The sequence below is a fragment of the Micromys minutus genome (genome assembly GCF_963924665.1).
Source record: "Micromys minutus genome assembly, chromosome: 8".
NCBI lineage: Eukaryota > Metazoa > Chordata > Mammalia > Rodentia > Muridae > Micromys > Micromys minutus.
Window position 1 is genome coordinate 9,986,060 of NC_137977.1, and position 15,513 is coordinate 10,001,572.

The 15,513-nt window shown below is 39.7% G+C and overlaps 1 protein-coding gene across 1 annotated transcript in view; it reads right to left on the bottom strand.

The window, feature by feature from the left end:
- Nucleotides 1-15,513, bottom strand: part of CCDC178 (coiled-coil domain containing 178) — a gene marked incomplete at both ends in the record, with an annotated part of 360,112 nt that overhangs the window by 222,190 nt on the left and 122,409 nt on the right. Inside the window, 2 exons of the mRNA XM_080920521.1 lie at nucleotides 12,436-12,595; nucleotides 14,088-14,233. Of these exons, the coding sequence (XP_080776647.1) occupies nucleotides 12,436-12,595; nucleotides 14,088-14,233 (306 nt within the window). The remainder of the gene's footprint in view (nucleotides 1-12,435; nucleotides 12,596-14,087; nucleotides 14,234-15,513) is intronic.

The following is a 15,513-nucleotide window of genomic DNA, read 5'->3' on the forward strand; positions in this document are numbered from 1 at the left end:
TCTCAGTGAGATGCTGGTAGAAACTGTCAGGGAACAGCCATGCCAGGCTCCCATTTGTAAGCACATTGTAGTATAGTGGTGTCAGGCCTTGGTGGCCCCCACCGCTTTGAGATGAATCTCAGGTTGGGCCGATCATGGATCTCTTTTCCTTCAGTTTCTTCTCCAATTTTTGTGTCCGTGGTTCTAGACAGGAACAATTTTTAGTCAGGAATTTTTACTGTGGCCTAGTAACCCTGCCCTTCACTTGAGACCCTGTCTATCTGCTGGATGTGGAGTCTTTAAGTTCCTTCTCTCCATTGTTGGGAGTTTTGGCTAAGGTCTTTTCCAATGAGTCCTGAGAGTCTCTCACCTCTGGTGTCTCTGGCACTTTTTAGAGGGTTTCTCCACCCACCACTCCCAGAGGCTGCTTATTTCCATTCATTCTCTTGGCCCTCTGGGCTTTTCTTCTGTGCCTTCCCCATATCTGATCCTGTTCTGTTTTTCCCCTCCCCGTTCCACCCAGGTCCTGCCATCTCTCTGCCTCCTGTGATTATTTCCTTTCCCCTTCTTAGTGGGATTGAAGGATTTCACTAGAGACTTACTGCTTGCTACACTTCTAACAGTCTGTGGATTGTGTCCTTGATATTTTGTACTTTTTGTCTAATAGTTACTTATCAGTGAATAAAAACCGTGCATGTCCCTTTTGATCTGGATTACCTCACTTAGGATGGTATTTTCTTGTTCTGTCCATTTGCCTACAAAATTCATGATGCCCTTCATTTTAATAGCTGAATAGTACTCCATTGTGTAAATAAAACACATACTCTGTATTCATTCTTTGACTGAGGGACATCCTGGTTCTTTCCAGCTTCTAGATGTCATAAATAAGGCTGTTATAAACATAGTAGAGAATGTGTCCTTGTTATATGTTAGAGCAACTTTTGGGTATATACCCAAGAGTGGTATAGTTGGGTCTTCAGGTAGAATTATTTCCCATTTTCTGAGGAACCAACAGATTGTTTTCCAGAGTGGTTGTACCAGTTTCCAATCTCACCAGCAACTGAAGACTGTTCCTCTTTCTCCACATCCTCACCAGCACATGGCATGTGCTGTCACGTATTTTACTTTTTTTATCTTAGATATTCTGATTGGTGTGAAGTGGAATCTCAGGGCGATTTTGATTTGCATTTCCCTAATCACTAAGGTTTTTGAACCTAAGAAATGTTTTTAGTGCATTTTTCTTATAAGGTATTAATGTGGTTCCCCTGGGACTACAGTTTATTGGGTACCAAGTGTTCATTAAAGAGCAAACCATCTCTCTCTTTCTCTCTCATTTATATATATGCATACAATTTTTATTTTTATATAATTTATATATATATATATATATGTATATATGTATATATATATATATATATACATATATATATATATATATGTATATATATATATATATATATATATATATATATAAATGTTGAGATTCAGTCAAGTGTGCAACACCAAAGACAAAACCCAGAGGTCATCTGATCTTGAATTGTTAGCTACTCCAAAATATAAGGCAAGTAATACTGTTTTTCTTTGTGAATTACTTGAATTACTTAGCTCTGGGAATTTCATGGTAGTGACTTAACTGGGGATGGGATGAGTTCCTAGAAGCAGAGGAAAAGAACAGCAAGAAGAAGGAAATGATGGAGGAGGTCAAGGGGGTTAAGGATGGGGTAGCATTTGATCCACTTGCTGGTTGTCAGACATAAGGGGATACATGAGGACTATGGAAAGTCTCCAGAATCAGGACTTTGGGAGGACTGAGCATTAGGTTCACTGGCAAAGGAATTGTCTGATATATACAAGGTCCTGGGTTTTATTGCAGCCCTTTAGAAACGAAATGAGTGGTTTTAGCCAACAATTGAATTTAAAAATTTCCCTTCCCTTCAATGTTTCATAGTTTAAATAAAAATATCTTTTCTATCTTGATATTCAGAAGCATGATTTATTTTGGCATGAGCCTTTCTCACAAATAAAAAGGCATAACTCAAAATTGTTTTCAATTAATATTCAGATACCAGACTGAAGAGATGAGATGGCTTAGCCAGTGAAATGCTCATCTGATAAGGTGGAGGACCAGAATGCTATCCCTAGAACCCAGAAGAAAAAGCCATTCATGATGGCAAATCTTTTCAGTCTAACCAATGGGAAGATGGAGAAAAGAGAAGCCTTGAACTTAGCTAGCCAGTGAACTTGGACTACTTGATAAGCTCTATGCAAGTGAGAGAACCTGTCTCCAAAACAAAATGTGACTTCTTGCTGGGGAACACCACCTAATATTGTCTTCTGACTTCCATATGCATGCATACAAGCATGTATACATTCCTGCAGATACCTGCAACTGCACATACATGGATATGCATACATAAAATAGCCATGGATGTATGATCACGGTTGATTGTACAGTAAAGAACATAGCCTTGTGGTAATCTACTATGTGATGTATAGTGGTTCATGAAAAATTTTGTACAATGTGTTTTGGTCATATCCACCTATCTACCAGCTCTTCCTAGACCCACCCCCTCCTTACCCACTCAAAACTGTGTCTTCTTAAAACAAAGCAAGTTTTCTTTTTAAGTACTATACTTAGACTTTTAGGTGTTTGGTCTTCCAATTCATTTTTCATTCCTCTAGAGAGAATGTAAGGTGTGTGCAATTCCACATATTTCTCTTTGTTCTACCTAGTGGTTAGACATGGGCAAGGATTTATGTTCTAAAATGTCAGGCATAGTTTGGCTCTGTTAGTAATACATAATAAAGCACTAACCTTATCTGAAAGGCAGCTGACTCTTGCCCTCTCTTACTGGGAAGTGTCTCTAAGTTCCTAGAATTTGATTTCTTACATGGGACCTTTGACCATTGCATTGTTACTGATTTTGGAGATGTTTCCTCACATTGAATTATTTCAAACGTGTTAGGGGTTCCGACAATTGATTGTAGACTTAAGGGTAGCCAAGGAAGCAATATATAGCTGAGATCCAGTTAAATTATAGACAGAGGTTTCCTGGGTTATCATTCCTCTATGTGTACTGTGCCAACTCATATCAGAAAGGAGACAGCACCATAGAATACTGGGAAGAGGATGGAGTGGAGCTCTAAATCCAGATTTCTCCTGGACACTAGACCTTTTGGTTTTCATTAGCTAATTTTAATTGTATCTTCTCTATGTGCTGGGACTGTAGCTATAAATGCAGTGTTCTGAGTTCTAGGAGATTTCCAGCAAACTATCAAGCTCAAGAGTAGTTGTGAGGACTCCCAAACTTATAGTCAGCTGATGTCTGATTGAAGGCAGTCTTATCCCATGGATACTATGTCCTCTGGATATATCACTTAAATTCCAGTTATTCTAAGTATGGTGACCAAAGAGCAAGATGTCAGAAGCCCAGGGCACACATGACCTTTTGTCGATTAGCAGTTGTGTTTGTGCCTTATTTTACCATTATTCCTGACTGTACCCTCCTATCATGTAGGTAGTTGGTAGCTGTGGTCTTAAGAAATGTGCCAATTGAAATTGAAAATTGAATGTTCTACATGCCAGAGTAAGGAGCTCTTGGTGAACAAAACATGAATATTTTAGTGATCACTGGATCAGGGGCAGATGTACTATTGATATTCTGTTTACCTTTCAACTTCAGAAGGCCAGTTACTCAGGAGTATTTTGTCCCAAATCCAGAGAAGGCTTTGAATTCCCTTTTGTAGAGTCTAGTTTATACTAGGACAATGTCCAGGAGAAGGACACCTGGACACCAAAAATTCACAAAGGCTTTTAGGATGTTTATGGGATCGGGGAAAAGAGAGTTGAGCATTACGAGCCCACACCATTATCTTAAAAACTGAGGGTTGATGGGGAGACTTGTTCAATGTCACTCAGTTTCAACTCTCAAAATGCAACTGTAAAATTAGGAAAATGCAACCCTTGCTGCATAACACACGGCACTGGCTTATGAGAGCAATGAGCCTTACACTTGAGACTAAAGAGAGCTGTTTAGATTTATAAAAGGTAAGTGCACGGAAGAATCTTTTGTCTCAAAGCTCAGAATTCAACTCCAGTGTAGACTTAAGGAGAAGAATGCAGAAATTGAACTCAAACGCTAAAAATATTTTTTCCTAATTTTTTATTTAGCACATTCATTGTCTTTTTCATAAAGTGTGCTTCACATTATAAAAATCAACAAAGGTTATCGAAAAGCATTTTCATTATTTTATATTGTACTGAAAATGATCTTGACACCATCCAACAGTTTATATATTTCATTCCCTCCTTCTTTATAGCCTATTTCATTTTCTCTCAAACTGTTATGATTATCCTAGCACCCAAACTTGCGACGTGCGGTTCCCTCAGGAGGTCAGGTATATGTGTTCTCTGCAAGCCAATAAATCAGACAGTGGAAGTGTGATTGGGTAGTGTTAACAATTTCCCCCACACACACAGAATTGTGAGTGCTGTGCCTTCTCAGAGTGTCGGGTCCAGATTATTTTTTATGGTTAACTTTATAACAGTAATCATACATTGCTGTGACTTCCAGGGGAAGCCCAGGACACTTTAAGACCTCTGGTAAATCAATATGTGTCACTAATTGCAGATCACTTCAGTCAGATCCATGGGCCTGAACACTGATCCACAGAGATATCTCATGTCTGCAACATTAAGTCTTCCTAAAGCAAGCTGGGTGAGCTTCCCACAGGCAGGGATGACATCTAAAGGAAAGTGTCCAGGGTCATGTAATAATGGGATGGAGATACTTCTGCTTATATCCACAGTCAAAGCATGAAAAACAGTGAGATGTGTTACTTGCAACTGCTCATTTATTAAGTTATTGGTTATAGTGAATTCACTAATATATATATTAAATAACATGCTACAATGAGTGACTGGTGTTATTTATAGTTTACACAATTCCATTGCAGGGCTTGGAGGCCCCCTTGCTTTGTTTATTTCTTTTAAATATTTTATAAAGAGAAAGATTTTTCTTTCCGTGTGTGTGTGTGTGTGTGTGTGTGTGTGTGTGTATACTAGTGCTTGATAGGCAAGTCATCTATCACTGGATACAACTCCGATTCTTTGAGGATGTATATGCACACACATTTTTCTGTTGATTGACTGTTTAGAAACAGCATTTGAAAATGATACTTCAGACTTTCTGCAAGGTTGTCCTACCTCTTAGAATGAAGGGTCTGTGTAATTTATGTCAATTACAGTTATTAAGGAATAAAAATTATGCCCCCTGAGATGGAACCCATTCCCAACACGGTGTGAGTGACCAAGAACCAGAGACTATATTGTTCAGAGTTCTAGGGTAAAAATCAGCTGTATTATGAGACCCGCAGATAGGCTTAGGACACACAGCTCTAAAAGGAATGTTTATACCAAATCCCTCAGGGAACCCGTGGAAGAGGAGAAAAAAAGAGTGTAAGAGTCAGAGGAAAATGAAGAACCAGGCCTTTTAAATCCACTAATGAACGCTCATAGACACAGGGAATGACGCTGCAGGTACAGGCCTACACTGTTCTGTACCAGGTCTTCTGTGTACACTGTAGCTTTCAGATTAGTATTTTTATGGGACTTCTGAGTGCATGAACAAGTGGCTCTATGATTCTTGTGTCTTTTCTTGGGCTCTTTTCCTTTGTTTAGGTTGTCTTGTCTAATCTTTATGTGTGGGTTTTGCTTTATGCTATTAGATTTTATTTCGTTATGTATTGTATTTATATCTGAGAAGCCTTTTCTTTTCGAATGAGAGACTGAAATATAGAGTGGCCCAGAATGGGGGGGGAGCTGTGGGAGGTGGGGAGGGCCTGGGGGGAGCAGTGGGAGGGGAAACTGTAATCAGAATACATTCAGTTTTCAGTACGGAGGAGGGGGAGAGTTACATACTGTCTGTAGTAAGAACTCAGTCTCTACTCATTAATTAAACTGGAACATTTTCTGTCTATTCTTTTTGGGACTGACCTCTGAGTGTGCCACCCCTGGCAGAACAACTGGGAGACATATAATGCTTCATTCTTGTTGTAGAATGCTGTCTACATTGACTAAATCAGGGCAGGGATATTTTCTTCTCCTGGTCTCCATGCTCTAGAAAGCCTAGGATTTTTTATCTCATCTTATTCTTTGCTGTTGTTGTTGTGGCTTTGTCTGATTGGTTTTGGTTTTGTTATGTTGTGCTTGTTTGGTTTTGTTTAGGGTACCATCCTGATTCTTTATTAATGCTTCCAAATCAAAATTCCTTATGTTTTCATGAAATTAATCCTTCTTTTATTGGTTTTGATATGATTAGAGAGCACAGCATCCCACCAGAAACTGAAACGTGGAGTATTAATCCATTTCTAGTCTATTAACATTCCTAGAAAGGAGCCAGGCTAAAGGACTGGGCCTCTGTCTCTGCCTATGCCTCATTCCACCACCATCCCATCTTACCTCAATATCAGTCCGGATGACCTATCCAACATTTTAATCTTCGAGTTTATAGACTTACGCAAATCATGTTAGCTTCAATTCCACAAGCCATTAGCGATTCATATCCGTGGTCACCCTTCCTACTTCACTGTCATCTGGAATGGCTCTACCTCAAAAGTATCACAGCCCCTGCCTCACATGCTGGCTCCCGTCTCTGGGCTGGTTGTTTCTGGTTTTGTGTTCCTTTTCCTCTCGCGCAGACTCAACTCTCCTTGTGCTTTCCCACATTTCTCCTGTATTGGCGAGTTTGTCTTGAAGTGTCAGATGCAACATTTGCTCTTGTAGTTTCTACAAGGGCATCCGCACTTGCTCCCTGAGTTCTAGACTCTCAGCTTTAATATGCTACTGAGCCTCAAGCATCTCCTCCAAGTGTGTCACGTTCAGTTAAATCCAGCTCCCCCTGTATTCTTCAATCCACGTATGTACATTTCCCCCTAGATAATCATGCCATGAAGTATCCTGTTATCAATGCTAGAATCTTCACACGCCCGTCTAGTCAATGCTCCTCGGCATCAGCAGCAGAGTCACCTATATTCTGTCTATTTGAGCAACAACAAAAATCTGGGGTCCTGCCCAAGGGAAGATGCTTGAATCTCACTCAGAAGGGGAAATGCAATAGTAATCTGAGATGGACAGAGAGAAGGGACTGGTTGAAAAAGGGGATGGGGAGGGGAACCTGGAGTGGAGATCAGGTGTAGAGACAGCTTGGCACAGCTGGTCCAGAAAGTGAAATGAAATCATCAGGGAGTGGCTGAGGTTCGAGGGAGAGGGATGGGAGGTCATCTCCAGGACTTGTCAGAGACCTGGGATGGTGGAGGCTCCAGGGAGTCTGTGAGGATGACTCTACTTGAGACTCCTGGCAATGAGTGAGGTGGAGCCCGAAGTGGCCCAACAGGACTCTGGATGGAGGGATAAGGACAACAACTCACCCACAAAACCTTCAAGCCAAAATTTGTCCTTAGAAGTGCAGGGACAAAGATGGAGCAGAGACCGAGAAGATGACTGATGACAGGCTCTGAGAACCAAGCCCTGATACTGGTAATGAAGCAGCTATGGTTGTGGACAGGATCTTATCACACTGTACTCTGGGAGGCTACAGCTATGTTTGTGGACAGGAGCCTAGCATACTGACCTCTGGGAGGCTGGACACAGCCGCTGACTAAAACACACACAGTTACCCACACACAATCGTTAAATTGTGCTTGGGACATCTTGTGGGGGAATTGGGGGAAGGGTTGAGGGCCACAGAGGGAATAGGAACTCTACAAGAAGACCAACAGAGTCAACTAACCTGTACATTTGGGGGCTCTCAGAGATCGAACTAGCAACCAAAAAGCATATGCAAATACACAGGCTGACCTAGAGACACCCCCACCAGTATGTAGCAGATGTACAGTTTGGTTTTCATGTAGGTCCCCCAATAGCTGGAGTCAAGGCTTACCCTGACTTTGTTGCCTGACTGTTTCTCTAATCTAGCTACCTGTCTTGCCTTCGTGGAGGAAGGTGCCTAGTTCTATAGTGATTTGAAGTGCCAGGGTGGGATGGTACCTAGGAGGTACCATTCTTAGAAGAGGAAAGGAGTTGTGGGGTACGGGCTGTGTGTGGGGGCAGAGATGGTGGTGGAAGGAGATGGGCTTTGATTGGAAAGTGAAATAAATAGATATATTATTGAAAAAAAAAACTGGGTAGCAATCACTATGAACTCTTGGTATCACTACAAAAGTCTTCACTGGCAACACATCATCTAATATACTTCATTCCTCTCGAACGCAGTGCATATAATCAATAAATGTCAATCATTTTTATGTCACAGGTAACAGAAATAAATATTCATCCTATCACAACAGCACATAAAAAATCCTATCTGTGAGTATCTGTAAATGGTGTACATGTTCCTTGGTTGTACACGTGTGTGTGTGTGTGTGTGTGTGTGTGTGTGTGTGTGTGTAGGTCAGAGGTCAATATATGGTGGTCTCTTCAATTGCTCTCCACTTTATTCTTTGACAGAATCCAGAGATTGCAGCTGTGCTCTCTGCCCACTGGGTTCCAGGGATCTGTCCCTAACTCTGGTTATGGATGTGTACCTCTGTGTTCAGCTTTTGCAGAGCTAATGGGGTATGGAGACAATCAAAATGCATTATGTATATGTATGGAAATATCATAATGAAGCCTGCCATAATGCATAATTAATATATGATAATAAAAAACTTAAAAAATTATGTATTTTTACTGATGGTATGCAGTGGATGAAGCACTACAAAACACGGCAATTTACTGGAGAATGAATAGCAACTCTAAGAGTATAATATTTAAACTACGTTCACAAAGCATTACCATTACATAGAAAACCATGCATTGCAAACTTGAAAAGAGAGCCAGAGACTCTAAGAGGTGCCTCTGAGCTGCTGTGGGAAAATAAAGCTAAAAATGGTGGCCCATTTTTCTATTCCATTCCAATTTCACATAGAGGGTCAACATTGAATTAGCAATAATTCTGAGACCAAGCAGAAAGATGCAAAGAGGAGAAGCTCTTATTTTTCAGTAAATCAGGTATTCAGAATCATTAGAGTTTTATTTATGAACCACTACTCCACTCTTGATTTCTAAGTGCTTATGATCACTTCAGGCTAGGTCTGGGTAAAAGTGCCATGTTCCCTGATACAAAATTAGAACTTGTCACCTGCCCTTAAAATTAAAAAGTACTTTTTCTCAATTAGCTGCAGATTTTAGGAAAACAAGGCACCAAATTCATGCTATTATGCGTGGCTAACTGAATCTTAATCATATCAAAAACACTTGTAGAGGAGATATTCATTGTGTGAGTCATGTTCCTCATGATAAGAACTTTCATGGTATGTTAAAATGGCTTCTGTATCAGGAAGGAGAATTATTCATGCTAGGGAAATTCCTTGGTCAATTCCTCTGATTCATGGATTTATTATGTGTCAATTTCCCATCATAGAGACCACAGACTATGTGGTTACTTATTCCTCATAATAACCATCAATATTTCTGGTAATTGGACAAGGGTCACAATTTCCCATTTGAGTGTTCTCACAATACTTATATCCATTTTCACATAATCTGTCTTCCTGCCGGTGCAGGCTTGAATTTGTAGGATTTCATTACTCAGCACCCAAGTGCTATGAGCATAGTGCCACTTAGCAAATGGTTGGGAAATGAAGAAATGGTGTGTAGGTGACCAAGAACGCACACATCGGAATGGGCTTTGAGATTAGAGTAGAGGTTAAAGTCGTCTGAGTTTTGCTCTTTGCATGTCTGGCTGAGGTGTGCTCTCCATTTTGTTAGAAGCCAAGCCTTCTCCAAGTGAAAACGTGAAGAAATGGTGACAGCCAGTGTCAAAGTCCTTGAACCAGAAGAACTGCTATCTCTTTCCACGTGGAGATAGGTAGCAATGTTAAAGGGGAAGATAAACTTTGGACCACATTGAGAGATGGAGTCTGTGTGAAAATTGTTCTTTCAGGGTAGTTTATTGCTCTTTGCTCATGACACAAATGAGAAAGAGCAGAGCAGAGCTGAAGGAAACAACAACAAGCTACAGCAATGAACATGTTCTAAAAGGTGAGAGAGAAGCTTTGGCATGGGGAAAACCCACACTGCCTCGAGGACAGAGTGGAGTGTCTGACATTTAACTCTGGGGCACTCTTTAATTTGCTTGGTTAACTACAGTAGCTATTATAAGGTGACCCCGTAAACAATATCCAAAGGTGATCTATAATTGTGATCAATTCTTTAGGAACTCAGTTTCTAAAAAGGGATGACATTGTGCTTGTTGGGAGGAACCAGAGTCTGCCATCGCACTGTTTACCACTAAAACCCTGTTGTGAACCCCACATACAAAGTGTCCTTAATGAGAAGACCTGGTCATCAGTGATCCCTAAACATTCTCATCACAGAGAAGGACATTATGCTTTGGGTCACAGTTAAGAATCAACTTCATACATTCAGGTTCTTGATGATTGTTAAAAACTGGGATATTCCAAAGAAATCTTCCAAGTTAGAAATCAGTAGAGGAGTTAACTATTTCATGAGAGCAGATAGAAGGTGTGGGAAATATTTCACATATGAGGAAGGATGTAACAGAGCAGGAGTGGGGGCAGGAGAAGAAAGTATGGTATCAGTAAAGAACAGGTGTGTTCTCTGAAGTATTTGGACTATCAGGTGAGTGCAGTATGAATGCAGACTTAAAGCCTCACCCAGTTCTTGCTACTATCATGCATGTATGGGGTCAACAAACTTATCAAAGAAGGCAGCATTTATCCACCCATACATGGCCGTGTGTATATCTATTCATCCATTCATGCCCCTAGTTTTTATTGACTTCTTCCTCTGAGTTCTGAGCTTTCAAGGCACAGGGAGGAAAGTGATAGCTGCTGTCAGCAAAAAAAAACATTATGACCACAGGAGCCTAGTTGGCAACAAATCAAAAGGGTCAAGATGAAGACCAGTGCTCAGCAAAACATGGAGCAGTACTAGGCTTCTAAGAGTCTCCCACTTGGAGACTTCTGGGGTGGGAAAGCAAGAACGGGCTTTGGGGCAAAAAGCAAGACAAATCTCTGTAAACTTGCAGCTGGTTAGCAGAAAAATTTTTTTCATGACTCTTCCACTAACCATTCTGCTTGTTCTGTTCTGTTTTGTCTCGCCATCACCTAATTATCGTTCCGGTGATATGCTGAATCTCTGCTTAAGGAGTGGCTACTGAGATCCTCACGTGCAGAGCGCCAGGAAGACTGTGATCTGTGTTGGAATCGGGGAAGTGGGTCTACAGTGGCATAGAGCACTGGGTGAGAAATAGTGCTCAAGAACTTAGTCTTGTAGCAAGAGTTGGTTTTTAGTGCCAGTGTCCCAGTCCCCATGAGTCTCACTCCTGAGGCTTGGCCACCAGAGTTCTCAGAATCTCTTCACAAGGGAGGAGGCATCGCGTGTTGCCACTAGATGGCGCCCACTATTTTTAAGGAAAAAAAAAAAAAAAAAAAAACCCAAAAAACCTTTTATACATAATATTCATATTCAAGTAAAAAAACTGTTTCTGAAACTATAATTAATTTAATAATAATTTCATCACAATAGGAATCAAAACACAAACACTTATGTGGGGTATATTTGGGCCGGTTTAAAATATATATTAAATCTATTTTTCTTTATGTAAGAAAAAAATTTGAATATCTTTATCAAAACAGAAGATTAGTAGAATTAAAATAGCTGATTAAAGTGTATTATGAAATAATATTACACGTATTTTTAGCTTGGCAAAAAGTAATTTTAATAAGTAGAAATTTTGTTTTCAGAACTGTCTTATTTGCAACTCAACAAACGTGATTTAAAATATGTTTGTAAACTTTTACTAGTTAGTTGTAATTTTATACATCAGAACTATTGTAGACTATAAAGTAAGATAGTAATTACCGAGCTAGTATCTGTATTTAGTTATAGTCTAGATAAAACTTAATATGTATAGCTTTACATAATTTGATTAATAAAATTCAGATGAAGGACAAATGTTTTGGCATATGATTTAAAAATATTATACACAATTTTAAAGAAAGGAACACCAGGAATTCCCATTTACCCAGTAAAAGTCGCTTGTAACACCTAAATCACATTTATGTGGACTAAAATATCTCTTCTGAAAGCCTAAAAATAGTTCTGGAATGAACGCAGCTTACATTGTTACAACAGTAGTGTTGAAAATAGAGTAAGGCACAGTAATAAAGTCAGGCTGCACACTGAACCTTTTAAAAAGTACAGTGTCCCGAGCTAGTATGTACCAACTACTCTAGAAAGAAGCTCAAGAGTCATATATAGGCTTATTGCACAAACAGTGGTGTTTAAACCTGAGTACCCCTACCATACCAGCACAGGACATCAAGTGTGCCCCGCCTATTTGACTACTGCTGTGCTTCTTTCATTTTCAAATGTTTTAAAGTCGGACTCACCTTGATGTTCTCCAGGGTGTGGTGCCTCATGTCTAAAATGCTTCTGAACTTCTTCTCCTCAAGGAAGGTCCTCTCTTCACAGAACTGTTTCTCTTCCAGGAGATGGTCATATACACCATGCACCTGTTCACTGTCAAATCGCAACTTTATGAACTCCTCCCTGAGGGGAAAGAGTTTCACCTGAGAGTTTGGCTGTTACAAAAGGAAACACTGTAGTCAGTGCCAATAATAAAGAAGCTAAGAGAATGGCAGCTAATGCTGAGCCAATCAGTGTTGAGTAGCTCAGTCATGGAGACTTTGTTCGGTCACAGCAAGGACCCAAGTACCTACTACAAAACCTGAATGGGATTTGCACCCAATATAGGTCTTTATAGATTTAGCCTAACTCCTGTAAATTCATTTTATAGTTTTCAGACTGTACCATTTCAGGTATTAATATTTTAAGCAATGTGACTTCTTGCTTTCTTACATGTTATAACAAAGGCAAATTAGTCATTTGGAGATAATAGCTAAATGAGCAGGATTATGTTGAAAACATACCTAAATAAAGCCCTGTTAGGTAGACTGATTTGACCCCACTAAAGATCAGGTACCAGACTGTGTGTAGTTGATTTTCTTAATTGATGTATTTGTATGTCTGTGTGTGTGAGTGAGTGAGTGTGTGTGTGTGTGTGTGTGTGTGAGTGAGTGAGTGTGTGTGTGTGAGTGTATAAGTGTGTGTGAGTGTGTCTGTGTGTGAGAGTGTGTGTGAGTGTGTCTGTGTGTGTGAGTGTATGAGTGTGTGTGAGTGTGTCTGTGTGTGTGTGAGTGTATGAGTGTGTGTGAGTGTGTGTGTGTGTGTGAGTGTGTGTGTGTGTGTGAGTGTGTGTGTGTGAGTGAGTGTGTGGTGTGTGTGTGTGTGTGTGTGTGTGTGTGTGTGTGAGAGAGAGAGAGAGAGAGAGAGAGAGAGAGAGGTTGTGTGATGTACATGGATGTGAAGGAAGGCTTTTCTGTGGAGTCAGAGGCTCTCCTGTGGTAAGACTGGGAACTGAACTTAGGCTGTCAGGTCTGGAGAGTGAGCACAGAAAGTGTTTCATCCATTAAGCCGTCTTTCAGGAGCACTTTTATCATCCCCATGAGTGGGCTCCACACGAGAGCTCAGGAACACTGAGAGCCTGGAGAACCATCACAGAGGAGCCGAGGACCGTTTTCACCACAAGCATCCCTCAGGAGGCGAGCTCTCAGGAGAGCAGAGAACACTGCAAAGTGGAGATGAGAACGAAGGGGAAGGGATGCTGCAGATTGTTTCTAAATTCTTCCCTCAAAATTGTTAGAGAAAAGCTGTAAATTATTAAACATGGCTCACAAACACCCACAATGTGCTGAATTAATGAAAATACTATTAATACTAGAGAGAAAAGGTTTACATATGTGGAAAAAGCAAACAGTCCCCAGTTATTAAATTAAGAATAAACTCAGGAGAGAAATAAAGAGTAAAAGCAATTTCTAATTACTACTAATACAAATAAAAATAATTAAATATCATATCTCATCACACGTATTTGATAAAATTCTGAGAAAAAATAGGAACTCTCTTAAGAATAAATTTAAATATGAAAAATCTGATTTATAAGTCTAATATTAAGTATGATTATTATTTTGACAAAACTTACTGCAACTTTTGAAGTTTATCTTCATAAATTATCTTTTCCAGTTTCATTATCGATATCTCCTTACTCAGCTCCTGGCTTTTCTCGTCAAGAAGAATTGTTTTGTCTTTAGCCAACTGAATTTCTTGATGAATTATTGAACCTTGTCCCTGCAAAAAGTTTTAGAGATGTTCTAAGACTTAGATTTCCAAATCTGTGAAATTCAGACACATGGGCTATACTAACAGTAAGAGTAGTGATTCCTTAGCAAGTTGGGCAATGACATGAGTGTGTGTCCTCACTACTGGGAGGTACTTCCTAAAGGGAGAGAAGCATATCTTTTCCTTTTCAACTTCCACACCTACTTCAACAGCAGTCAGACCTCACTCCACATGTCCTAAAATTTACACGTGTATTCTGGTACACACACACACACACACACACACACACACACACACGTATACACACATGCACACACGCACACATGCACACCACACAGGATATGGCCAGGTGGCTAAGTAAACACAAATGCGCTTATGTGTCAAACAACAACACAAAACAGTATTTCATCAACAAAAATTTCCCCTGGGGATTCTGGGAAATTAATTCTATGTTGAGATGTTTCTTAGGTGAGCTGATCTCCAATACGGTGTTGTATAATTAGGAGACCTAGACTCAGTGTAATCACCAACACAAGCATGGTTAACATATTTACCTTAGCAAAATAGAGGGGTGCGTTATTATGTTACAGCTGACAGCTAAGTTAAAGTGTTTATGAGTGACCAAAATAAGAAAGTTGAGAAAGAAATAGTTTTAGACATCTCAAAGAAGATGCTTTTTAAAACAAATATCTTTCTAATAAATGATTTAAAAATTTACAGTTGTGTATTTTCATTAAATAATAATCTTTTAAAAATAATAACCTATATTGCCAAATGGTACATCATTATTATAATTTATAAATGACTAACGTTGTCACATCTGGGCATACTTTCTAGCTGAAAAGCAAATTACTGTTAAATGATGATTTTATAAATTGAAAAGGATTAGATTACTAGAGTTAGGGCTAAAATTTTTTATAACCATTCCTCTCTTCCCTTCCCTGCCTCCCCTCCTGCCTTTCTCTCAGTTTTCTCTATTTTGTTCCTTCCCTTTTAGGTCACACATATTCCAATAATACAGTGGAATTGAGCGGGTACCATATACACAGTGAACATTTACTCCTTCCAGCAAATTGGGCTGACACGTTCAGGAATAAGGGGCAGGCAGATTTGGTGTCTGCCGAGGGCTTGTTCTTTGTTGTTTGTTTTTTGTTTTGTTTTTTCAGAGATGATCTCTGTTGCGTGCTCACATGGGAAAGGAGTGGAATTTGGCCTCCATGAATGGTTTTTAAAGGCATAGATCTCAGTCACAAGGATGGGGTTCTCCCTATTTTACTTGCTCCAGCTAG